This window comes from Amphiura filiformis, chromosome 3 (genome assembly GCF_039555335.1).
Source record: "Amphiura filiformis chromosome 3, Afil_fr2py, whole genome shotgun sequence".
In the NCBI taxonomy this organism is placed as follows: Eukaryota; Metazoa; Echinodermata; class Ophiuroidea; order Amphilepidida; family Amphiuridae; genus Amphiura; species Amphiura filiformis.
This window is the reverse complement of record NC_092630.1, coordinates 42883044-42910633: the sequence shown is the minus strand read 5'-3', so window position 1 is coordinate 42910633 and position 27590 is coordinate 42883044. Positions and strand designations below refer to the sequence as shown.

Below are 27590 nucleotides of genomic sequence, written 5' to 3'. Positions count from 1 at the left end.
ATTTTCACCTGGTATTTTCATTATTATTATATGAATATGAGAATAAGTATTCGTAATACATATGAAATAAAAAAAATTGTTATTGTGTGTTTAACTAATATTTAGAGACCTGTAACTCTCCGCACGGGGCAGTGTTGACTGCAGATGACAGTTCCAAAGTCTCTTGCATTCAAATGAGTACAAACAAGCCTGGCATTGGTTCAGTGGTTCTTGTGATAGCTCTTGATATTTTGAGAAAATATCTCAAAACTTGTAGTGCTCCTATGTTGAAGCCTTTGGCCAGCAAAATATTAAGACGGTAAGTAAAATATTAAAACGGTTGGTTGGTGCAGTTATCTACATATCTGTCGGTACTTGACCAAGTTTAGCATAGGTCCAGTACCAGACTTGTCTTCAGTCACCATGCCCTGGCGGGTTTGGCTGTTTTGCAGTTAAGGATACGATACATGATTTACCGACAAGAGACTCATTTCGGAATGCGATCATGAATTTTGAAGAAAAAAAAGTTACCACAGGCTTCGTTGGGATCCGAACCAGCGATTCGAAACTTCCTTCGATTACGCGTCTAGCGCTTTACCGTTCGGCCACGGTGGCAGTTGAGTGGAGTAATGTAATGATAAATGATAAATCTCATAATGCCATCTTTAGCCTTTTGTTTACTAAAAAAAGACGCGTTTTGTAAAGATAGATTAGCCGTTTTATGCATAAAGAGCACGAACGTTTGGGAAAGGTTTCAAACAAATAATAAAGACACTGATGTGATAATGACATTGCGTAAGTCGGGAAATATCTGTGTCGCAATGTTTTGTTTGGTTTTAGGAATTTGACCTTAAAATTTACGACTTCATGACATTATCATTCGAAATCAACAAAAGATATTTCAACAGTATATGGCATCATTTTTTCTCTAGAATGTTTTATACATGTATGTGAAATACATGTAGCTTCAACAATGGTTCGCTGCATAATGGTAAAAACAGCCTTGACCTAAAAAAGGGCGAGAGGTACCATATTTACGGATTCAGGCTAAATTTAAAATTGATATAAAACGTTTGTTTTTTGATCGATTACAAAAATTAATTTTTGTCATACCAAGAAATTGTGTCTGGCGTGAATTGCACTACAGTTTTTATTCTTAGTGCTCTTTGACTTCTTCAAATGATTTTTTTAATGATAGAGTGAATCCCCTGGCCCTCTATAATTACGCACAAAAGATCGAGTCCCCTTAAGCACGCTCTGCATGCACTATTCAAGGGCAGTGTGCTCAGTAAAACAGAGCCAGTTCTAGGCCAAACAAGTTTTCTAACAAATGAATTCTGAAATTTGTATACATAGATCAAAATCTTCACTTTCCCACTGTGCACTTGATTGTACAACATATTCTGAAAATCAATCAAAACTGAATAGATTTCATTAATGTATACATTCAAATTAAGGGATGGGGTATGAGCGTTTGGACAGAATTTATTGTGGGACATTAGAGCACATCAGACATATCGAATTGCACTCTGAATACGAAGAATGTCCTTCTGATATCAAATAATTGATTTTTTGAAATTCGCAATGTAATACACATTTTATGGCAAATTATTAAAAATTGATATTTTTGATATTTAACAGTACTCGAAGTAAACTTTATAAATCTGATGATATGTACTTAAAGTATATGTAGGTGGAATAAAAAGCCAACGATCAATTGAAAATTTGGACCTTTCGTATTGAAGATATGGATTTTTCCCCTAAAACACCAAAAACAATTAGGTCTTTTGGGGAAAAAATCCATATCTTCAATATGAAAGGTCCACATTTTCAATTGATCTTCAGCTTTTCCTCCCAGCTACATACACTGTAAGAATATATCATTAGATAAATTTATAAAATTTATTTCGAGGACTGTTATATATCAAAAATGTGAAAAATATCAAATTTTATTAATTTGTCATAAAATTTGTATTATATCAAAAAATGAAAATTATTTGGTATCAGAAATACATTCTTCGTATTCAGAATGCAATTCGATATGCCTGATGTGCTCTCATGTCCCACAAAAATACTGTCGAAACGCTCAAAACGCTCATTCCAGATCCCTTAAGAATTCTTTGACTAGAAACCAGTTGGGTCCAGCAATAAGACCTTATATTCTCAAAATACATGATCAGTCTTTTCAAATCAACAATTAAAGTTGTGTCTAGATTGATTGAACACTGAACAGATAAAAGTGTCAGAGTAGTAACATCTGTTGGTTATTTTACTTTCATATGGTATTAATTTGTGGCTTTTATATCATTAAAAATGCACATAATTCTCATATTAGATCTGCAAGGTTGCTGGTAGGTTCCAGACTTGTTGAAACTAGTAAATTATCAAACCCCATCTAAAGAGACAGGTACATGTATGTCTGCTATTTTGCCTTCAAATTCAGGGTAGATTGGCTTGCTTTTTTCCTATAGAAATTTCAGCTTAAATGTCATGGATCATTCCTATAATTGGCACTGCTATTGATGGTGGTGAACAATGATATCACAGCAAACTATACCTTGCTTTTTGTTATTTTAAATTATAATTGTGTGATATATTTTTTGACCTCGATATATCTATGTTCACTCCATCAACTTCAGTTAAGTGCCAATTATTGGAATGGTCTATAGGCCTTTAAAATAAGCTCCATCTGGGGGAGCAACAAAACTATTGTTACTTGTAGGTGTATACAAAACAATACAAAAACAATTAAGATGTGGCTTTTCATCATCTCTTTTTAAAGATTTTTCTGAAGAGTGAAACAATTTTTTCTGTTCTTAGAAATGTAAGTTATAAATAGTACCATTAGGGAGAAAGCCATCACCCAATAAAGAGACTGCGGTGTCCCATATGCCACACAACTGACACATTATGGCAGGAATCTGACCAAGCCGGATATGTGACATGATCTGGCCCATGGGGGCCAAAGGCGGAAAATTTGAATTGAGATAAAGGCAAACATATGGAGTATAAAAACAAGAAAATACATACAAAATACACATCACAAAACTTTAGAACCAAGTATGCTAGACCTTTAAGTGTTTTCAGTATATGATTGATAGCCTATATGGTATAAGGTAATGATTATAGTAACTCAATTTTTAAAAATGCCTCCTTTGGGTCCCATGGAGCAGATCATGCCGCTTATATATATTGATTGTTCGATATATATGTTCATCCTCCTTGGTCAGAGTCCTGCCATATGAGGCGCATGCACGGGACATCGCAACCTTAAAACAATGAACTACAGAAAAAGCCAACTTGACGAACCATATACCCAAAAATTCACAAATAAGTTGATTAAGATTGTCAAATGAAATTATAATAGAATTCTTACAAACAAATCTAATAGATTATGTTCAGAGATAGAGAACGAAGACGAGAAGGAAAATACCTAGAGCAGATGAAGGCCTAAATATTAGGTGTTGTAAACCACACTAGCTTCCAGAGAATTATAGCACTGCTTTGCTCTGATTGACGTGAGCTCCCTGTTTATGAGCGACATACATGCTTTCGTTCAAGAGCGCTACTCTGCGTCAACCAACGCTTTGATAATCAGCCAATCATATCATTGATTTGTTGTTATGATTGAATCCGCCAATCAGAACCCCACTCCTGTGTTTACAACCAGTAAAGTGCCATTCTTCCCTGCCAGTAAGTGTACTTACTGATCCTTATTCATTAATAAAATAGTCAACAAGCAGCTCTAAACCAGGGAAGCAGCTGACAATGTACAGAATTGTAGCACCAATTTGTCTTTGAAAAACTTGCAATTATCCTCAACCTTTAGATTTGTTTACAAGAATTCATGAAAATGTGACCTGTTCCAACAAAATGAATGTAAAGTGGCATGTTGAGACCTCATCTGTTGATGCGCTTTGTTTGACGCACACCTGTTGTGAATGCCCCATTCAATTAAAGGTCAAAATGGCTTGAGGAATGTGTGCCCCATTCACAAAGACATACTTCTGGCTTGTGCACATCAAGTACAGAACAATTCAGCAGCCAGGTCTTGAAACTACCAACTTGCGACTTTACCCTCATTTCGTAGGAGCCGGTCACAAATATCTTAAATAAATATAATAATAGTAATAAAAACCTATAAAAATCATCCTGCTCATTTGCACTGGTATACTATGTGTGAAGGTAATGTCTTACACAGAAACTTGTTTGTGATTATGATTCCCCTTAAAAAGGCATAAAACAGTGCTTGTTTACCATAACCCATCCAACCATAAAATACCTTTGAACCCACCAATATTTTTGTTCAAAGTTCAGAGAATATAACAAGATTTTCTTCACCTGACTTTTCAAAAACTTTTTTTTTTTTTATATTTCTTTGAAAATAAATTTCATTCAAGTATTTACAATTTGTGTAATATTTTAACAATTTTCTTCAAGGCATGTCCAATAACAAAAACTAAGCTTCCAATCATTTCTGATTTCCAGAACAAAACAGACGCAAAAAAATAAAAGCCGTCTGACCGGCTCTCATATTTTTCACATCAGGGCCTAGATTTCGACAAAGAATCACAAAGATTCGGTTGGGAGAATCAACTTCTCTCATTGTATCAAACAGTAAGTGCTGTGCCGTGACTATGATGGATTTTGATTCTCACAAACCAAGACGAAATAGGCCCTGCACATGTTACAGCAAACAATATTTGTTTGACAGCAGTTGAATTGACATTTGCCAGCAATCTCTCCCAATGTCTTTTGATAAGCAATTGGCAATGCAAATGCATGCCCTCAAACAGGTACAATCCATTTCTCAATCCGTCCTTGGTAACTGTCCAAAGGTATAAACACAGCATAAATGCCAAATTTGAATTGATTTTAAAAAGAAAACACAAACTTAACATCAAAAAAGCATGTAAACAAGCGATCCACACTGTCATAATGCCCAATTGACTTTTTTTCATCACTGTATGGCCACAGCATTTTTTGTGATTTCCTTTTATAATAGTATACCAGAGTTTGCCAAAACAAAGGATGGACAGGATACATTGTAATTCTTGCTAAGTTCTAATACGGATGTCAGTTGCAGTCCCTACCCCCCGGGACCCGGGGATAGCGGGGACTTAGGCGGGGATGTAATTTTGGAAACTGTTACAAACATGTAACAGTCCCGGCTAAGTCCCTGCAGCGTGGGGCAATATTTTCTTGTACATCCCTTTCGAGATGCATTACAACCCCGTATGAGTCCCGGCAGTGTGGGGACCCAATGAGCTGTCACATACCAGGCTAAGTCCAGGCTAGGTTCCCACTATTGCCCGGGTCCCAGGGGCGGGGACGGCAACTGACAGGCGCATAATGGCCCAGTGAGACGTGTGTCGCTGTTTTGTAATACAAAATAAATGTTTGTCACACACTTCCAGGTAAACAATGATGTTGCAAAATCTTGAGAAAACAAAAGTGATGAGGAATCTGTACTGATCACTGATTTTGATTCTTTCACTACAAGGCAAAGTTTTATATTTTCATGGGCCATCTGTCGTGCTTTTGGACAGTTAGTCACCCATGTCACCTAATTAGACATGCCACACATAGGCTGGATGGACCTACGCAATCTCCATGGCAAAATGCCCCACAGCCTTTACACACCACCATGGCTTTCAGCCGACAGGTGCATTTATTGGCCACAACATCCTCCATATTGTCTGTGTTATTTCCATTGTCTGGCATAAGAGAGTTGATACTTTGGTTGTTTAGCTGGGAAGATAAATAACATGTACACATAGCAGCTTGGTTTGTTAAGTTGTTATTCGGCATAAGCACTGGATTGGGAACCACCGTCACATTTGTATTGCTGGCCACCAATTTTGCTTGTGCAGGTATTACACCGCTTATAGGTCCATTTTGGTGTTGCAATGATATTGGCAAGTTACTCACACTATTTGAAAATGGAATTACATTGGCTACGGCTGGCAGTGCACCATTTGACAACACAATGGTTTTTGTTGCGGGCGTGTATGGTACACCCGTGGAAGCAACATTGACAGCGTTCCCAAGTTGGGCTTGAGTCAGTTTAGTGACATTATTAGCGTTAACTAATCTCACAGAGTTTGCATTATGGGCAGCTGTTAGTGTTATGGGCTGCTCAGATGACTGTTGACTCAACATTACAGAGTTCTGCATACTAGATAATGCATTTTGCTGAAGTTGGGACGCCGTGATGTGTTCTTGTGTTGTTAGCACCTGTCCTTGACATACCACCACTTTATTTCCCTCTGACGGTGACACTTGTTCTTTAACATTGTAACCACTTGGTGATGCCCCTGGTTGTAATGCTACAGTACTCTGTTCTTGTAAGATCACTTGAGGCTGAGTTATAACAGGGCTAACGACAGGACTTTGATTCGTTGTGGTTATTCGACCTGTGAGCAAGGAGACACCAGTTTGTGATGTCATCCTCTGAGTGGCGACATTCTGAGCTTGAATTATACCAACTTCAGGTTGTGATACTAACACTACACTTAGTCCAGGTTGAGTTTTGATTATGATTGGTTGAACAGTTTGCATAACTGGTTGATTGGAAGTGACCGCTAATGTTACCACCTGGTTAGGAACTGCAGACGGAGATGATACTACTACAGGAGTTGCACTTGTTAAAACAACAGGGGTTGATGTCACTTGCCCCTGGGACTGTTGTAGGTTGCTAGCTGATACAGCTGAGGCATTACTTGGTACAACTGATTTTAAGTTCAGCCATGTTCCACGACCGCGACCTAAAATATTTGGCATGTGCTGATGCTGTCCGGCTCTCCTATCCATCTGAGCTGCTGCTTGAGCCTGGGATCTAGCATGTTTACGAGCACTGGTTTGTGCCTTGATTTGCGCTAGTGTCCTGGTCTGGCCATGTGCATGGAATCTAGCCTGTGTCTGAGCCTTGATTTGGGCCAGCGTCCTTGTTTGTCCCTTAGGTACAACTGGGGCACGAGTCTGAGGCAATGTTCTGACTTTAATGACGGGAGATTTAGGAGACGGTGGTGTTACTGCTGGTGGTGTTACTGCTACCGGAGGTGTTACTGCCACCGGAGGTGTTACCGCCACCGGAGGTGTTACTGTCACCGGACTCACCACTGGACTCGCCACAGGACTTTGAGTTGGTTGAAGGACTTGAGTAGGGCTAGTTGGTACATTATCTAGCCGTATTCGTTTGTCTGGTGAGCTTGCTGGGGTAGGAATAACAGGACTTCTTCTCTTGCCATCAGAAATTATCTGTGAGGGTCTTTGAAGCATATCAACCAGTTTGGAGGTGGGCTTCGGCGATCCTCCATGCTGTCGTTGACTTTCCGCTGCCATGCTGGATAACAAAGAACTACAAGTATATTCAGCTGGACTTTGCACAGTAGGGGAAGATGATACACTGTCAGGCGTTGTCTCAGGTGGCGGTGTTACACTGTTGCTAGATGGTATTTGAATAGTCATCTTCTGAAGTTCTTTCTTTGTTTCTACAACAGGCTTTGTTTCAGGCTCTATAGTCTGCGCCTCTGCAAGAGGCAATGTTTCTGGAACAGTTTGTGTCTCCGGCACTATCTTTTCTTTGGTGGGTAGCACTGCAGTGGCAACCCTATAATTTGGTGGTACTGCTTTGTTAGTTTCTAGCGAGACTCGGATAGGACTCGGAATTAGATTAGCTGCTGCGTTGCTGCTTCTAGACCTATATTGCTGTGCCTTCTTTGTGGATAGTTTTAAGCCAGTGAAGACTGGAGGAAGATTGTTGTGTTCTGGTTGAGAATTCTGTTGACCCCAAACAGGTTCAAAATGCTTAGCCTGTAAGAATAAGGGAAGAGAAAAGAGAACATATTATGTGTCAAGTGTTAAAAGTGGCCTAAGTTAGTCTCTTTAAAAACAAAACACCTTGCAAGTTCCCAGTTATGATATTCTATGCATTTATCAACTCAAAACCACAATGTTTTTAAGGGGAAGCTGGTTAGACAACAAGAAGTTCCAGCAATTTTCTTTTTTTCCTGAAGGATCTTGCGAGCCCACATGCCCAAGAAGTTGCAATTTTCTCATTCTATTATGTATGGGCGGACTTGTTTATTATAAAAATACAGCAATTCAGAAGTATAAATCCACCCTGACAGTCATGTTGTAGTTGAATGTTGACATTTCCACTAGGTTTCAAGAATATCCAAGAATATTTTAACTCAGATGACCATGCCAAGTTGACTTTCATTACTGTCCATATTCACCAAGTTTCATGAATATCCAACAATCTGTAGTTACTTAACCTCAGATGAACAGGATGACATTTAAATGACCTAATTTTGTCAATCATTTATTTATAACTCACCTTCCATGGGTCAATTTTGGCTTGTTCTTTTTCTATTTCCATCTTGATTCTCATCTGATTCTCTGGAGTGAATTCACCCTCACCTAGCCGTTCTCTCCACTTGCAACATGCCCGTGCAAAAAATTCATTGTCTAGAGCAGTGCCACCCATCCTGAAAGACCAAAAATAACAATCACACTATTAATTTCATTCTACCATGGGGGTTGACTGCGAAACATGGACCAGCCAAATTTGCACCAAGGGAGCCTGAAAACAAGCTGGTGCAAATCACAAAATTTGACACATAATTATTATATGAGGGCTGCGGCCATTGAGGTACTAACAGGTTGCTAAAGAAGCATTGCTAGTATGTTGCTAGCATAGGTTACTATACGATCAGCAGTTAGCGTGCTTTGTGTGGAACCACTTGTTCTAGGATACGCGATGGCAGGGTAATGGCGGCTTCCATAGATGTTGCTCTGCAGCAGCAGACGGCTCTGATTGTACCAAGGAGACATACTTAAGTTGTCATAATCACTTTTGTTTGGCCGTGGTGCAAACACCTTGCAAATTGCTGTGATCAACATCAATGACATCAGGGATATGTTGATGACTTCATGGTGGCACCATGGAGCATGGAGGGCATTTGTCCTAAAACATGGGCTTTGCTTCCCCAGTCAAAAAAAAAATCACACTATTTTGGGCAATATTCAAATGTTTGCCCTCCTCAGATTTTACTTTGGCCCTCAAATACCCCTCCCCCCCCCCCTGGAAGACATGGCCTTAATCTCCCTCACAGTGAAATTTGAAATCTACTGCCCCTGTGTGAGAGATTAAGGTCATGTCTTCCATAGGGAGTGTATGGATTTAAACTGGAATAGCCAAATAGTGAGATGCAGACTGAAACCAAGCTGAACTGGTATTAAATTATAATCGAAGACTGAATTAATGACTAGTTTGCATCTGACAAGTAACTCACCACAGCCTGTGGTTGGTTAGTAGCGTAGCGGATAAAAAGAAGGTTCATCCATCTGGTGCCTCCATGGAGAAAAGGAATCACAGAAAATTGCAGAAAATTTACGGCACTTTTTAAGGCAAAAAGTCACTTTTCTGGGCATTGTTAACACAGTGCCTTCAGTTTCCAATTACTAAGACCTAACTTTTGAAACAGTTCGTATATTTGAAGGTGCAAAATTAACCATAATTATAGTACGCTGTTCTACCGTGACGTTCAGAAATTTCAATCATCAGGACAAATTGTAAGCAAATTGTAAGCAAATTGTTTCTGAGTTTGATAAGTGATGTCAGACGCAAACTAGTATTTTTAATTCAGTGTGATTATAATCACCTGTTGTTGCTTCATTCTTAACTATACAATTCATTTACCTGTATGATCTATCATTCAGTTTGACTCCGTCTACCTCTGGTAGTAAACTAATTAACTTTTGCTGGTACTGAGGTGGTAAACTGGAGAATGTGTTCTTGTTAATAAGTGCCTGAAATTAATCAAAATACATGGTTATTAAAATAGCTGCAATAGCAAACAGCATCTTATATATTTTGGGCACTTGGTGCCCTGCAGACATGACACACACTTACACACAAAGATAAACCACGCTTACACACATCCAATGTTGGCATTAGCTAACATCGATATTAGCATTTTGTCCCTGGGCAGGAAAAACCTATGTAAATTTTCCCTGTTGTGTATATTTTCCCTGTTGTGTAAAATTTCCCTGTTACTCATTTGGCAAAACATGGAAAAGAACAATATGTCCAATTTTAAGGTATTGTCATGTTGCAGGAGACACAAAAACTGCCTTAATGTTCAAAGATATTGTTTTTTATTAGTGAAGTGTGTTTAATGTCCCCTGCAAAATGAAAATATACCTTCAAATTTGACATTTCCCACATGAGTAACTGTGAAAAGGTTTTCCCTGCCCAGTGACAATTAGCTGACAAATATCTGTGATACTCTTGGTTCATCTTAAGTTTGGTAGTGACGTATGTGCGTATGTCGCTCCCCGCAGTATTAATAGTAGGGCGGCCACATGAAAATTTCAAACCCACCCCTGGAATTACTTTTTGTGTCAGCATTGTTCCTTCTGCAAAATGATTTAAAAAACCATTTGAATCAACTCAATCCGACAATCCATTGCGAAGATACAGCCTTCCAAAGATTCACAAAATTGGCCATTTTTACCCCATTTTTAGGAAAATCCTGATTTTGTCATAAATTTGCATATTCACGAAGCGATAATTGTGGGAATAAAGCTAAAGAAGGCATGAGATGTATTGTTTTTTATTTATTTAATGTTCTCTTTCATGCAAATATTAAAAATCCAGGGTCATAATTGCTGTATTTTCTTCTTTACAACATTTTTAAAATGGCTGAAATCACAAAAATAACTCTTTTGCCTTGACTTTTAAGGTAAATATGTGTGATTTTCACCGTTGAGGGCGCTATTATGTGCCAAATAATGACCTTCAAATGCCTCTATTTCCTAAACCACACAATCAAATTGTCTGATTTTTGCACAGGATTTTGCTGTGAGGGTCTAGATTCTAAAACTGAATATAGCATAATTGTACATCTTTGGGAAAATAGTTTTATTTGATGACAAAAAATGATTTTGTCGTAACTTTGTCATGCGTGACGTACAAAATGCTATATTCACCTTCATTACGAGCAGAATATTTTCTATCTAATTAGGTAGTCAGGTTTGCACAGAAGTTACTAGAAGAGAAAATATATAGAATTCAAAATGCCCAAAAGATTTCCAACTGCTCCCAGATTCTGTTACATTTCTACCATACATTTGTGTATGTAGGCAGGGGTACACACAATGCCTAGCATTGTGGCCACCCTATTAATAGTGCGCATAAATTTAAATGCCCTGAGTGTACACACACACTTACCTGGGCGGTTTGTTGACACACTTGCGGTGCCACAGCGAAGTAGCATTGATATCACTACCAAACTTGAGGTGAACCAAATTAAAATGAATAACTCAGAGAGGATGGAATCCAACACAATGACATACTGCTCATAAATATTATACAAATATTTACTGCTCATGAGGGATCTGGTGGAATCTATTGTCCCCGAGGTGAACTGGAGACCGTGAGCCTACTATTTTCCCGAGACCGCCAGGTCGAGGGAAAATAGTAGGCTCATGGTCTCCAGTTCACCGAGGGGACCAATAGATTCCACCAGATCCCGAATTTAGAGCAGTAAATATTTGTTTTATATCCTTCATTAATATATTCTTTGTTCATTGATTGGTTAAAATAAATGTAGGCTAGGCCTAGTCAAAGCTAGGCTGGCCTTGCTTTGTTTGGATTGAATGCACATAGGCCTACATGCATGCATGCCCAAAGCACGCATACAGTTGAATGGCTAAAGCTTACCGTGAAAGTTGTAAACCTCTACAATACCGCAGTGAAACGAGTAACCATGTTCTCTGTTATTTTACCATCAAAATTAAGATACTGATCCTGATGTAACTCGGATTTATGCCATGAAACCGCCGTATTTTAGCTGCATTTCTGTGCTGCTTGTGTGCTTCGCAGGACAACATGACTTGCTACACATTATTACCCCGAACCGGTACTGATATCCAGCGTATGTGGCGAGTGGCACTGACCACTAGGAACTGCGACGCTGCTATGCGGTCATCTCGCGCTCAGAGGGAGATAGTAAAACTATTTCCGGGAGATAGTACTTTGAATAGTACCCCGTTCCCTCATCGATCGGCTTTTTGATTGCTTTGCAAAATAGCAAAACTATTTTTGGTCACATGATACTCGTTTAACCAATTAATGAACGAGAATATATTAATGAAGGATATAATAACAAATTACCTTCTGCTTGGTTCACTACAGACACCAAAAGTTAGTTTTTCTTGACAATCCAGTAAAGTAGATTTCTCACAAGATAGGAGAAAGTAGATTTAATGGCCCCATCTAATTTTTTCACAATACTCAAAAATGTACAAACCACAAGTTGTACACTTCCATTCATCTGCATATATGTTGAAAGTAGCCAAATAATTCCTCCGATCTAGCAGACATACTAATTCAAGTTTTCAGCTGGGTTGTGATGACAATGAAAGGTCAATATCATCCCAACCCTGTTTAGGACTCGGGTCCATATGCACCAAACAATACGGGCCTCTACTCTACTAGACTAAATCATTTTTACAGTTACATATTGTAACATTTGCATGGATTGGTTCAATAATGCAATTTTATTTTAGTTTAATTTCCAACAACATGCAATTGCAAACCAACATTTTTTTTATAAAACAGCTAGATCTTCACTATTTAGACTAGACACCATTATAATATGAACCAGCCATATTGTGTCTTGCATATATTCACAAATGTGTGTTTCAGTCATGTAAAGCACACTCCGTGTAGGTGCTGTGTCTAAATGTGTGTACATCATTCTATATCAATCCACAATGTTACCACTCCAGTCTCACCTATTATGAACTGAACAAAGTATAAGAGAATGCATTATTCATATCCGCCCTCAAAATACCCACCTTAAGGTTTGTGTTGGCTAATATTGAATCTGGTGTTTCCATGTCAACTTCCCATTCCTCTATGCTACTAGCATGGAATCGATTGGTTTGCTTACTCTGACGGGTTCTTCTCGGCTGGAAAAGACAATAGTACATTATAGTGTTAACTACAGCTACATTTAGACACAAATATGATTCAAATTCTTGACTTGCCACAATTTTTTTTCAGTAACGTTGCAACGCTACAGTCCTGGTTTTTGTTGGAGCCACCTCTATGGTGCTGGTTAAAACAAGCTTTAATGGACCGTTTTGTCTCTCCTACATAAGAGACTGCAGTCTTCACCCACTCAAAAACTCTGAGAGGGCAGTTTAGGAAGCCATCTGGGAAAGAGCCAAGCAGCCAGCACTTAAGAAGAAGGGGGTCTCTATTTCCTGCCATCGCATGCCAGGGACCCCACCTTGAAACAAACTCCTCGCCAATTCCAATCATATGACCAAATCATCAGTCGAAGACCCGGCAAACAGGTCGCAACTCTACTGAAAAAATTATTGGCAAGTCCAGAATTTTATTGATATTTGTGTCTATTCTCTGCTACTGGATGACTCAAAAAATTTGTAATCTTACAGCCACATTTACCTTACCTCTTCTGCAGCCATAGACAGCTACCCATGCTGCACTGCCACAGGAAGGTAGGGTAACCTACATAACTAATTAATGATAAAGTGCTCAGTAACAGCAAACACAATTCTAACCCAACATGGGTGGTTGGATGAGGGTGCCATGTGTGTCCTGCCACATTCAAAGGGAAGCACCCAGAGTATGAGATTGTGCATGATTTGGAAGGATAGGGTTCAAGTATAAACAGTGGAAAAAATGAGCCGTAAATTCCCTAAATTGTATTCCGAGTTACGGTGTAAAATGTGTACGAAGGTCATATTCATCGGTAACTTAAGCTGGCCCGACATCCGTCTCATTTCAATAGTCAAAAACTAATCAATAATCCTATTGTTGAAGTGGATAATAAGCTTCTACCTTAGATGGCTATAGAACTTTTAATAGCTCTGGTCTTTGTTTGCTTATATTGCTAAATCCTGTTCAAGTGGTGGGTTACCAGGCATTGTATTTTGTACAGGTATGCATAACCAACAATTAACAATGAGAGAACTTTCTTAAACCTCGTTGACTTGGGGATGATTTGAAATGATCGCCAATTATGACTGTTTGATATTTATTGCCAACAATGTGGAAAAAAGAGACATGTAAAAGCGTAAAAGCTATAATTTTGTTGAAGGAGCAAAATTTAACAAACCATAACCCCGCTTCTGGATATCGTTTGAAGTCAAATGATATACCATTTTTAAGTTTATGATGTTTATTTTTTAAACACGAAATAAAACAAAATTGACCGGGGGAGGAATTTACGGCTCATTCGGCCGTGGACGGTCACATTTACTTTCAGCATACTTTGATTTCAAAAAGTTACTTTGAACTAAACTGGGAGATCTTACACTTTAAGTATGTTGATCAAAGATCTACTTTATCTCCTTTAAGCATGTCGATCAAACAATGCAAGCAATGCTTCTCTAAGCTTAATGTCTTACTTGGTCTCTGAAGCCAGGAAGTGTTGCCAGTATTTCCTTCACTGTAGGTTGCCTGCTGGGATAGTTAGCTGATAGATTAGGGGTACTGTATACTACATTTCCTGAGCTGCTGCTGCTTGTTGTTGAGCTATTTCTCACCGAATCTGTGAATTATTTGACAAAAAAAAGGATGAAAGGGTAACGTGAATAGACAATACAATACAATGCTTAACCTCTCAATAGTTGTTAAAATATGCAAGATTTATTTCCTTTTTATTTTAAATTTTATGTAATTATTTGGAGCTGCTGGCAAAAAGTTTACTACAAAAATTAAGCTATAGTTGCGGGTTGAAAGTTAGAACTCATTGCTTATCATGGACTAACAGAAGCGATCCAAAATGGGTACAAGTACTCACTCTGAGTTGAATTTGCCTGGGAAGCAGGTGGTTTCAAGGGTTTCAGGATTATCCGTGGTACAATCTTCTGCTTCCTACGGTGCCTATGTAACGCATGCCTGACAGAACGCCTGGCATGGTTAGGACTCGTACGTAGACTACTTAGCTGTGATGGATCACCAGTGCCATAACCTGCTGGGGGTGATGTTGCTGTACCAACAAGACTTGCAAATCGTTTAAGGGCTGGTATTTTATGGTGGGCTTTGACCGGTAGTATACAAACAGCTGTTTATGAGAGAATGAAATAGCAACAAAATTTTGTAAAGAAAGTCACAATATTTTACAAATGTTTTGCAAGCTACATGCGACATCATTATTTTGGTGTAACTCAGCTTCGCCTCGTTAAAATAATGATTTTGCCCCGTGTTATATGAGATGATAGATGCATGACTGCAGCTAAAATCAATACCTTTATTCTCTAATAAGGAAATGAGCCAACAAGGATTCATGGCCTGATTACCAAGGACAATGGTGATCAATTAAAGCATCTATTATAGACCTATTTCCATCATTACCATTTAATTGCAAATCACATCACCCTGTTCTGATACAGAAAGATTGGCTGGCCACTTGCCACATATTCATATTGCACTGGTATGTGAATTAGATGTACTGCTGAAAATCATTCACAAGGAACATCTGGATCAGGGGTGGCCAACCTTTCTTTGATCTGAGGGCCACATGGCGAATGTCAAATGTATTGGCGGGCCGGGCACACGGTTAAACTGGCCCAAGAATCAAGAAATGGGAGTAAGCCTGGAGAGGTAATGGAATTATTTATTGATGAGAGTGTGTGGCTCAAACTGCCACCCTAGACATTTCCAAGGGTAATTTAACCAAAAATAGAGATCCATATCAATGTACTGTGGTTTTTTTTTCAAAGGAGACTCATATCTTAGTTTTGTTTCTTCAAAACAAATAGACCCATGTCTAAGGACTTCTTGAGAAAAAGCCATACAATTGAGCCATACAATCTGTACACCTCATGTGAGTACCCCTGCAAGTTTTAGGATGTTTTTTTTCCAATCTTTATCACATATATTGCAGCTGTTGACCATTCCTGATCTGGATGCACATGATTTACAGCAATAGTTGTCTATTCAATTCATGAAAAGGGAGTCAAACCAGTAAATACCCTCTTCCATATGCTCCAAGGGTGCCCTTTGATACTACTTACGCATTTTCTTTGCTTTTGCATTTCCCTCTTCACCAGACATATCTTCTAGACTGCTGCTTGGTTCACTGATGTCCTCCAACTGCATTTCTAATTCACCAAACACTTCACCGGATAGATGGGTCTAATATCAAAATGCAAACATATCAATATCAGTATAATCACATGTCTTAACTTTTTTTATGACTGGCAAAATTTAATCTTCATCTTGAATTTCAGAGTGTCATCTAGAAACTAAACATAGCAACTGCTGCTGATGATAACAATGCCGATGATAACAATGCTGATGATAATGAAGATGAAGATGATTAGCTATCAATGAAAAGGAAAAAAGGGAGCACTCAGATTCTTAGTAATTATCTAATTGTATCAATAAACAGGGCACTAATGTTCAGTATGCATAATTTAATCCTCAGACACAATTGTGTGGCTGTTCATGTAGAGTTGGGTTCCGTGCATACTTCGATGAAGTTCAGACCCACTGTCTGGACAACATCACTCAATGTGGTTGGCCAATTACACAAATTGGTAATATGTGACACGATCAAGGGAAATGAGTCGGATGTCGCTAATATTGATTTTGAGATATTGGCAAAGAAAGTGTTATATTATATAATTCTTATGTTTTATATTGTTTTCAGCGATTGATAAGTTGACATAACATTGCAAAGAAAAGTTGCATCAACATCAGCCCTCGAATTAAGGATCTGAAGGGGCACGGCAACTTTTTTAGGGCAAGTTGGAAATTGCCTTGGATTTATTACTGAAAAGGCAAGGCAGCACGGCAGTTTGTAATATTTCAAGAGGGCATCATGGCAACTGTTGAAAATTTGAGAAGGGCACCAAGGCAATTTCTCAAAAGTGAAGAAAACACACACAAACATAGATAGATGATTTTATAAATGAAGGGGCAGGGCTGGGGCACCGACAGCAACTTCATTAGAGGGCACAGCAAGTGACTGCCTTGGGTCAAGGACATATTTTGAGGGCATTATGGCAGTGGGGATGGGCACCCACAGCAAAATGCCATGGGTGCCGTGGGTTAATTTGAGGGCTGATCAACATGGGATTTTCAGTTTCTAAAAGCTCTACATGTCCTCTTTTGAAACATATGTAAAACTCATTTTCGCCAGGGTCGACATGTGACTCATTTCCCTTGATCATGTCACATATTGCGCACTTGTGCATTCAAATGTACATGATCTGTCCAAGAAGTAATTATATAATTTTTACAACCTTGTAAGATTTCATGTTGAATCTTACTCTGTACTCACCCTTAGTCCATAGACTCCCATGAGTCCACCAACTTTATAGAATGTATTCTCAGGTCCTCTTGAGCCAGAGTGTAACATAGCATTCAAACAAGCTAGTGGAACTGTGCCCCTGTTTAGTAGATAATACAATGTGCAAACACAAATTATAATTATTATAAATTAAATTTCATTGTTGACTTTTTCTTTCACAACTTTGAACCTATTTCTATCATTGCCTTGAGTCTCACTTGGGCCATATTCTTGTACGTTATGGCTATGGCAATTATTATCACATGTATCTTTACTACTTTAGAATTTTCATTGAGTAGAATACACATACCGTAATACATGTACTTGAAAGGATTATTTCATGGACATACCAATGAAACCTGTGCCATTACAGTCAGCCTAATGAAGTTAATAATTGGGGTTGGGTGCTTGGATTTATTGGTGCTTATTGTTTACTCAGACCATTTGCACCATATTCCAATTACCTATATTTCTCACATTCAATACAGGAGAAAAGGTGAAATCAATATACTCTGGGAAGCCCAGTTTTATATGCAGGAGGAAACTGCCAGAGTACTCTGGAAAAACTGGCAAGAACAAGTATGGACTGGAAACCAAATGAACATGAAGGCATCATCTGTGAATGGCCACGGCTTGGACATCAAACTTTGTGGTACAAAGGAAGGACCTGTTCCCCCAGCATGCTCCCCCATTAATGGTGGTAAAACTAGGGAATACTTTTGATAGAGATAAAAAAAAAATATTAGCCGTTCAAAAAGCATACTGCATCAAACTGTCAATTCACAGTAATTTGATCCCTGCGCAGGTAAGTCACATCAGTGGACGGAGAATAAACAAGCACATGCATGGAAAAAGTGAACCACACTGACAATCAAACATTTCTAAATATTCATTTATAATGTACATAAGACCTCTTAAGAGAATTAGAGAAAAACCAAAAAATTGATGATGTCCTATAAACTGAAGTCCATTCATTTAGGAAGCTGGGCCCTCCCTCCCTAAAACATATGAAACTTCCGACCCAAAAGGTCAACTTTGACCAATATTTTTTTACGAAATTATGTAATCAAGACTTTCGTTTATAGGATGTCATCAAACTTTTGGTTTGTCCCGTACATGTACAACAAAAGGACACTTCAGTCTAGTTGAGTGCATTTTTAAAATTGACAATGGTGTATGTACTGATTTAGAAAATCAAGTTCTAAAGTGACAATTACGTACTGTATTGTGATAAATTACTTCTCAACTTGTCCAGTTGACAAAATGTACCTTTTGTTGCCACCTGTGCAGTGTAAACAGATACTTGCAATAAATGAAAGCTGCCAACACCACCATATGAATGACTATTATCATGTACACTAACTACTTTACTACTACCTGATGCTACATCCCTTTGCAGAGGATGTGCTATACTTGTAAGCAGGTCTTCTCTCCATCTTCCTGCTACAAGGTACCAAGAGGACGAATTAAGCAAAAGTGCAGGCTAGTGCTGTCGTCGGCACCGTTTTTTAATGTCGACATGTCGATATAATTTGTATACCGATGTCGACAGTGTGTCAACATAAAAAAAATTCTACAAAAAAAAAAAAAATTTGTTTTGTTAATTTTCAAAAAATATTTTTGGCCAGAAAAGCAAGTTTGTTATTCAAGGTTGGAAACCAAAGAAATACTGCTACTAAATGCCAATTTTTTTTACAAAGTTGGATAAAGTTGTACATTTTAATTACTTTTGCTTCTAAGGCATGTAGACGACGGCACTAGTGCAGGCATATATGTGACGTGTCATGTCAAAAGGAGACACTTTTGGGCAGGTTATCAATTTTGAGGTTTTTACATATCCTGAATATAGAGATATTTTGCTGCACAACGCCGTTTTCAGCAATGAAATCGGACATTCCAAAGCGAAGATATTGAGTTCGTAAGTTATGGTATTATGAAATTGGAAATTGAGATATCGGCTTTTGAAAATATTATTGACAATGTTGAGAGTAGGAAAGACCTTGAAAAATATCTCAAAAAATACAAGATGCCAGTTATACTCCGGTTTGAAACTATCAGACAATATTCACCCAAATTGTGAAAAAATCATCCCCGGGCAGATTTTTGGCTATTTCTCCATTTTAGATCCTGCCCAAAAGTGTCTCCTTTTGACATGACACGTCACAAATTGGTGGTCTTTTACAATGATTTATAAAAAACTGGAATCATAAGTGCACCTGCCATCAATGTCTGCCAATTCAACTGGGTGGGGCAAAGGGTTTAATACTGTTGCCAGCAGCAGAGTGTGTGAGCAGCCATTGCCTATCAACAGCACTACACTGTCCACACACTTCATATACACTGCTAGCAAAAGAAATTATGAATCCAAATTAAATGTTACTAACATTCCTCTGTCCCACAATGGCAACCAGTGTTTCCAGCCTAGTATCATACATGTACAACAAAATACATCTACAAACTATTAAGGATTGAGTCACATCAGGAAAGACTGGTAAAACATGCCAAATTTCTTCAACTTTTTGATAGCAGGAGATAGTAATAGTGAATAGTAATACTAGAACTACTGACAGCAAATCACATGAAGGCAACATTAGGAATGAAGTGATTGAAGTATTCATTGCAATTCACAAGATACTACTTTAAAACCTTAATGTTTACCAGAATCCCCAAAGATTATGCAGCAGTAATACCCAGCATTATAATGGTAATATTGTCTACCTGCTACTATTAGGCCGTATACAGACTCCGCGTATTCGACGTATAATATTTTATGTAACATCTCTACGTTGTTTAATCTAGTCACATTCCATTTCCAGTAATGTTTTTAAAAGTTCTAACAAATGTTTGATGACGTAAAATCGATGTTACGTATAATATCTGGTAGAAATATATTATTGATTTTACGTCATTAAACATTCGTTAGAACTTAAACATTACTGGAAATAGAATGGGAATAGATTAAATAATGTAGATATGTTACATCAAATATTTTATGTCAAATAAAAAGTCTGTAGGGTCATTTATATACGTTCCACAACTGTTGGGAGTAATCTTTAATTTTGTACAGGTATTATTATCAATTGACATTTTTGTTACCTATTTCGGACAAAGGAGGAGGTCCAATGCCCTTTAAAACCTTTTCCCAATGCTCCAATGCATATGGAATGTTATAGTCCTGCTTACTGTCCACAATTAAAGTACCGTATATGTACCGTACACTAAGTGTAAGCTTCAAATGTTTCATAGATTTGTAGCAAATCCACAATTGTTAAAGATACATGTACCTCTTTGTTAATTAGCATTAATTAATGTACACCTTCCCACAAGCAAGGATTAACAATCTAAACGCCTGGTAAGTGTTCCAACTAGCCAGCCATTATGTGATGCATACGCCGTACACGTTTATTGTAATGAGCCCGAGCGTTTCCCTTATGCCCAACAAAGGAGGGGCTACTTCTACAGGTCTTTCAACTAATTTGTGTCCATCATGGAACACTCCGTACTCCGTATGCATGCAGCTTCGTGGACACGAATACACACACACATATGGCACAGCTGGAACTGTCGCAGAATTGACCAATCATGCTCCTGGAATCCTGGATATGTCCTAACACTTATCTAGTAATGCTACATGCGTTGATTATGTTCCATGATGGCAACAAGTATTTGAAAGACCTGTCAGTAGGTATGCTCTAAAATCAATCAGTTCTGTGAAATAATTACACCCCAATCTGAAAGTGCTTTGACATGCAATATAACAAATTATAAATTACATGATCTATAACCGAAACATTAAGAATGTAATAGATTAAATGCAGAAGGTCATAAATGTGTAAATTAATAACAACACACTTACAATTTCTTGTATTCACCTGTCGAGGCCAATTAATCTAGAGGGGAATTCTACATATAAGGGTCTGGAATATATCTACACCCACAGTTGGCAATCTACATGTAATGTGATATTTTTCATAATCCTGTAATGATCTTTATGACCCAATATCAAAACAGTAAGGGTGTGAGTGAGTCCGGGAATTGAGTCCCGCCAAGAATCCTGTTACCCGGCAGGAAATTCCCTGCCCGGTACCAAATAAAAAAAAAAAAAAAAATCGGTTTTGTAGTGTCTCTGGACCTAGACCTAAATGCTAGGATCATTCATGGTTGACCTAAAATTTTTTTTTTTTTTTGTTGCAATTCGGTACCACCGAAAAAAAAATCCATAAGGTAACCGGGCACAAAATTACCCGAAAATCACACCCCTACAAAACAGGTAATCCAATTTCACAACCAGAAAAGTTTGTAGAAAATTTCAATTTGAAATGGTAAATGTCTGGTGCCTTGGCTTTACTACACTATAAAAATAATCATTTCATCCACCCTGAAAAGTTTCACATAGATACAAAATATTAATACCCCAACTATGGTCCACTTGGCTTCCTCAAGACAGTAGTTTCTGTATGACATCATGCACATGCGATCAAAGGCGGCACATCTGTAGCGTGCTGTGTGGCATTAAGTGACTGACTGGGCCTTTGATCATGTGTGTATCACATGCGGGATGCTAATATCTCGAGGGAGGAACCCAAATGGACCATAGTTGAGTGATTCTTAGTGTTTAGATATCCATTAGAACACCCAGAATGAAATTATGCAGAACTTTACACCTCATGCCATGAAGCAAAAAAGTGCTGAGCAAAGATAAAGAAAATCAACATGCATTCAAACATGCAACTCAAATAAAGTGGGTGAGCATACATGAATGCAATGACTTACGTTCTGTTCAATGTGATGTGAATACACATAGATGATGTACAATGAAGAAATGAAAAGAATACAAAACTGTTAGCATGAGAACAGAAATGATGGTTTCATCGTCAAAAAGTTACAGCTTCAAAGGGCCCATCAATTACATCTTTTCATGAGGATTTTTACGAAAAAAACACATTGATCATGCGTGAGCATCAAAATAAAAATATAATTCAATCAATTTTTAATGTGTATTTGACAACGCATTTGACACCATGTTGAATGCGCTACATCAAGTAAGCGCAATTCGGTACAGTACATGATAAGTGTGTGATTAGTTGATGTGTTTTGTTTACCGCCCATAACATCTTGCTGAACTCATTTCTGAAGATTTTTGATCAGCTGCTGAATAGACACACCATTAATGGGCTCAGCTTATTGCATACCAGGTACCACCATGGCTTGAAAAAGTTGGCAATTTGGGAACTCCTTCCAGGGAAATGTCGGTGCTTGGAGGGAAATAATGGGATTTAGCGGGAAATTATATCTTTTTGTATATAAAAGTTGCTATAATTTGTGTGAAATGAATACTGAAATCTTTGCTTGCTTCCCGGCAGGTTTTTTTTAAACCCCTACCAGGTACACACATACAACATAGTGGATGGTAAACAACTGGGTGGGGTAACAATCTGTAGACAGGTTCACAATGAGACACACATACTATTATGTAAGAGCCTTCACTATCAATTTGCTCATGAAGTTAATTAAATGTTACGGTGGACAATGGTCTATACATGTTTTTTATACTGGCCAGTTGCTATGACTGGTGAACGTTCAAGTGCATTGGCATTGAGCAATCGATTTCAGTACCCTTCGATACCGAAATTTAACAAGAATACTTTGAACACTGACACTTAACAACATTCTGTCAAGTGCTGTGCCGTGTGCACAACATACATGTAGCTTCGTTTACTAGGCACCATCTCACTGGAGCACTAAACAAAATCTGCCAATTTTAAACATGATATTATAACAAGCTGTGTTCAATCAAATGAGAATAATTTCAAGCTATCATTTGTGATCATGCAGTGTATTGTCAAGTCTGCTATTGTGTGCTGTATGACTATGAGCCAGTCAGATGGATCTATCATACATAAAATGTACTGATGTAACAGAGTTTTACAATTCACACAAAACAAAACATTGTGCACAATGGGAGTGTAGTGATTACATTTTTTGCATCTCATTGCAAAACAAAATCCTCCTGATTTCATTAGTTTCCTACCTTAGTTTTTACTTTGATACCAAAATTTGCACAAATGTTTTGTAAGCTAACATTCTAAAAACATGTCAGCACAGTGATGGAAATGTCAGCCTTTTGTTTGATGTGGCTCTGAGCATTTGACTATTAAGACAAAGACTTACCTGATAAATTTCAAGTTGTCTTCCTGAATTTCCTTCAGGATTTCCTTGTAACTCATTGGTGTATTGGGATGCTTTTCTAAAACCTGCGATACAATGCAAAAACCAAATCAAGCAAATATTGATCACTGGCTAGGTGGTGTTTTCAAACTTGTACAAGCAGGCCTAATTCAATGTATACTCTGAAACAAACAATCCGATTCCAAATGTCAGTTCCGATATATTTGAAACAATATGCTTAAATATCAAGATGCTGTTAAAAACCAAATCGCAACACTTTAAAATAGTTGCTAACCTTAATTTGCTACTTTCTTACTTTGATAATTTGATCATCTTTAACTTTGATGCTGAACAAACAAAACTCAAAGAACACTCAGTGCATTATTATCAATGTATAAAATCAACCATATCAATCCGCAGTGTCAAAATGTACTGTTGGTATTGAGCTGTCACCACTTGTTTCAAAATAAAGAAAACAGTGTTGTTGATTTATTTTTTGATTTTTTTTAAATATTTTTAAAAATCTGATTTTTTTAATTTAATTAAATCTGATTTTTTTGATTTAAATCAATTTTTTTGTTCCAAGAACTTGACTTGACTTGACTTATATATGCACAGGCCGTTGTGGCCCTTTGCCCTCTGCCGAGTAAGCCTCCTCCATTCAGTTCTGTCAGTTGCTTGTGTCTTTGCTTCATGTATTGTGGGGTCATTCCCAAGAAGCCTTTTAATAGGGATGACCAATGAACCATCAACTTGATTAGAACACTCCCATAGACATGCAGGGAGCTCAACTGTGCACTGCTTGCACATACATTTCTAAATTGATCTCATTCTTTTATTTTTCAATATTTTTTTGTAAAATTTGGGGAAGTTACTGCCAATTATATTTTGTAACTATCTTGCAAATTACAGCAACATAACTTATTTTGTTTTTCTGTAAGTGCGAGTCAAAATTGGTCCATCGCCACAGTGCGCTTAATTGCCAGTGGCTGAGTTTAGCACTGCTCAAGAATGGCACAAAATATTCAAATCAGTAAGATCAGGTGAAAAACGTGGCCTACTGAGCTGTAATTTGGCAGAGTTGCCAGTCAGACCCCTATCATACCCTCTGTAAAAAGGTTAAAAATTGAACAAGTAGATCTCGAGTTACAAATTAAATCACCAGCTTCCCTTTGGGACCCCTCTCCTTCCGAATTTTTATATTCCTTTCAAATCATGTTAAGAAGACACCTTTCTGAACATAAATGTGAAGTTTCGTGCTCATTCGATGTATTGTTCACCTGATCTTAACCCTAAACGTTTTCTTATATTTAGGCCTATAACATCTACAACTTGCTGCTGGCTATACCTTGTTTAGGACTTTCAAAAGAAGTACCTGAATGTGCAACCATAACTGTTTCAAAATAGCCCGCGATAGTCATGCAGGTAACTCCGAGGTCAAGCATTGAATTGGTTTGAACAAAGATACTCATAATGTATTGAGTGCTACTTTGGTTTGAATGAGGAATACTACAGGAATACACATGAGCATGATGAGGATAATCTCTATTGTTGTGAATGAGTCAATGACCTTCAAAACTTAAGATTTTGTTTACATACACCTACTAATTGGTCATATTAAACCCAATAACATTGAAATTCTTGGTTGTGAAAAAAAAGTTCACCTACTTGGTGCAATTTTGATTTTGTGGCATATCGGCTATCTTAAGTTGGATGATTTTTGGCAAATGTCCTCTAAATGCATGATTTCAATGCCTTGGTTTGAAAAAATAAGTTATGCCAGTGACTAGTTAAGTGCCATTTCATAAGAAACCCCTTTGATACTTTCACAATATGCTTGTTTCATGTTTGCAAATATGTTAAAATAAAGAAATATATAAAGGTAAATATATGTTTATGCCAATTTTGCTCCCAACTGCTATTTTTGGACCTTGTCATTTTATTTCGTTCCAATGACCGGTCAGAATGGGAAACTTTGATAATTCATAATTGAAAAGTTTTTGACCGATTTTGACCATTTAACCACCAAAATACTTCTGTTGATTAGTTCTACTCAGAAAACAATCTTTTGTAGCAATAGGGTCAACATGAAATTTTGATGGTTATCCCTACTTTTAAAGTGTTTGCAACTTTGCAGCATGTAAACTTTAATTTTATAAATGATAACCAAGAACTTTTAAACATGTCTTTTCAATACAAAAAATTTGAAAAACACCAAAACTCGGTGAGGGCGGGGAATGGGATGATACATAAATTTATTACACGATCATCGACAATACATGTTACTTATTTTACTTGGCAGCCATAATCACAGTTAACATGATTAAATTTGTATCTTCAGAAATATACCGATTTAGAATGCCTAATTTCAGTATGTTAATGCATGAATGAGAAAAATACCTGATACCAAAATCTGCATTTTGATGGGGTAAAGTATGCCTGGTCAAGCACCCTCACAGACCCGAACGTAGTGAGGGTGCTTGGTATATCCGCCATGTTTCAAATCCATGGATGGCCAGCATAATGGCCCGCAAATTTAAGCTTTATGAGAAGCCTATTTCAGTTGCAAAATGAGAACACAGAGTGGCTTATCTTTAACCCACATTCTCAATCTCTCATGCCAGAGGTTAAAATAAAGCGATCCCTAACTAATTATCAAAAGATCGTAAATTTAATTTCTTGAAAGCATGCCGGTAAACGATTTGTTTACAAGTAACAATCCTTGTTCGACAACCGATACCGTTCATTCGGCATAATTCGGCTTCATTCGGCAAACCACGTGATCACTCAGGTGAACTAGGATTGGACGATCGATTGCGTTAAATTTTATCCAGGTTACCGGGCCATGCTAATGGCGATACTCACGTCTTGGAAATATTTTTCAACCACGTTGCAAAATGATGGGAAATACACCATCAAGGCGACTCGATCGGTAAGCATCATTGAAACTAAGCAATATTTAGTATTTCTTCTTTTCTTGAAACGAAGCGGCGAAACGATTTGTTGAAAGTAACAATCCTTGTTCCGACACCGATACCGTTCATTCGGCATAATTCGGCTTCATTCGGCAAACCACGTGATCACTCAGGTGAACTAGGATTGGACGATCGATTGCGTTAAATTTTATCCAGGTTACCGGGCCATGCTAAATGGCGATACTCACGTCTTGGAAATATTTTTCAACCACGTTGCAAAATGATGGGAAATACACCATCAAGGCGACTCGATCGGTAAGCATCATTGAAACTAAGCAATATTTAGTATTTCTTCTTTTGATTTTTTCGATAAAATTGTAGTTTACAGTTTTGATTAGTTTGATGAGAGTGGATTTAAAAACCAGTCCACTAGTAGACGTTGTAATTGACAGTTTGACAGTTCCGCCGGAGGATAATGTGAATCCATAAGATGTGGCGATCAATTTCATGATTAAAATCTTTCCTTTGGGGCGATTTCCATTTCTTGCTATCATTTAACGCCTGAAAGCATCAATACTAAAGATAGGCTATCAGTCGCTTGTGCAGATATATGTTAACATTGGATTCAATTTCTTGTTTATTGTTCACTGTATGGAAAAGCCTGTTCTGTTGTATCTTGTATTGGTAGTATTTCCCACATATAGGGGTAAAGTGGGGATGAGGCTGTCAATCAGGTTGCAAACAAACAACAACTTTAATCTTTTTAATTTGGTAAATTGATCATAATTGTGCAAACTGTTAGGCTAGCAGTTAAGTTAGTGTTGATTTATATATTAATAATATCATTGATACCTTAACATCCACACAGAACTGAAAGACATGATAAAAATTTGTGATGCACACTATCATGATGTCATGTAAAATCAAAACACGACACACTGCATACATTCCTGCCCTGCCTTGATGTCATGTTTTACTTTTAGGCCTGCACAACGACTTACCATTCTGGCCGCCTCTACCCATGTGCGACCCTTCTTACGCTTTTGTCTGTCTTTCATGTTTTCCAGATTTGTCACACCTTATCAAATATGACAAAAGTACCAGGAAAACCTCCCTAATTTTGATGGAAATAGTTGATCAAAATTTCTTTCCCGACCCAGTCATGTCCGCCATTTTGTACTACCAG

At 37.7% G+C, this 27590-nt stretch overlaps 1 protein-coding gene across 1 annotated transcript; it reads right to left on the bottom strand.

Annotated features, from left to right (window-relative positions):
• Positions 1-1231: 1231 nt before the first annotated feature.
• Positions 1232-27590, bottom strand: LOC140148557 (uncharacterized). Its single transcript, XM_072170553.1, has 10 exons — positions 27406-27590; positions 23493-23575; positions 17313-17421; positions 16042-16162; positions 14826-15089; positions 14431-14573; positions 12850-12963; positions 9686-9795; positions 8321-8471; positions 1232-7794 (listed from the first exon to the last, which is right to left on the bottom strand). Exons 1-10 carry the CDS (start codon positions 27460-27462, stop codon positions 5542-5544), a joined length of 3405 nt encoding a protein of 1134 aa, XP_072026654.1. The 5' UTR covers positions 27463-27590; the 3' UTR covers positions 1232-5541.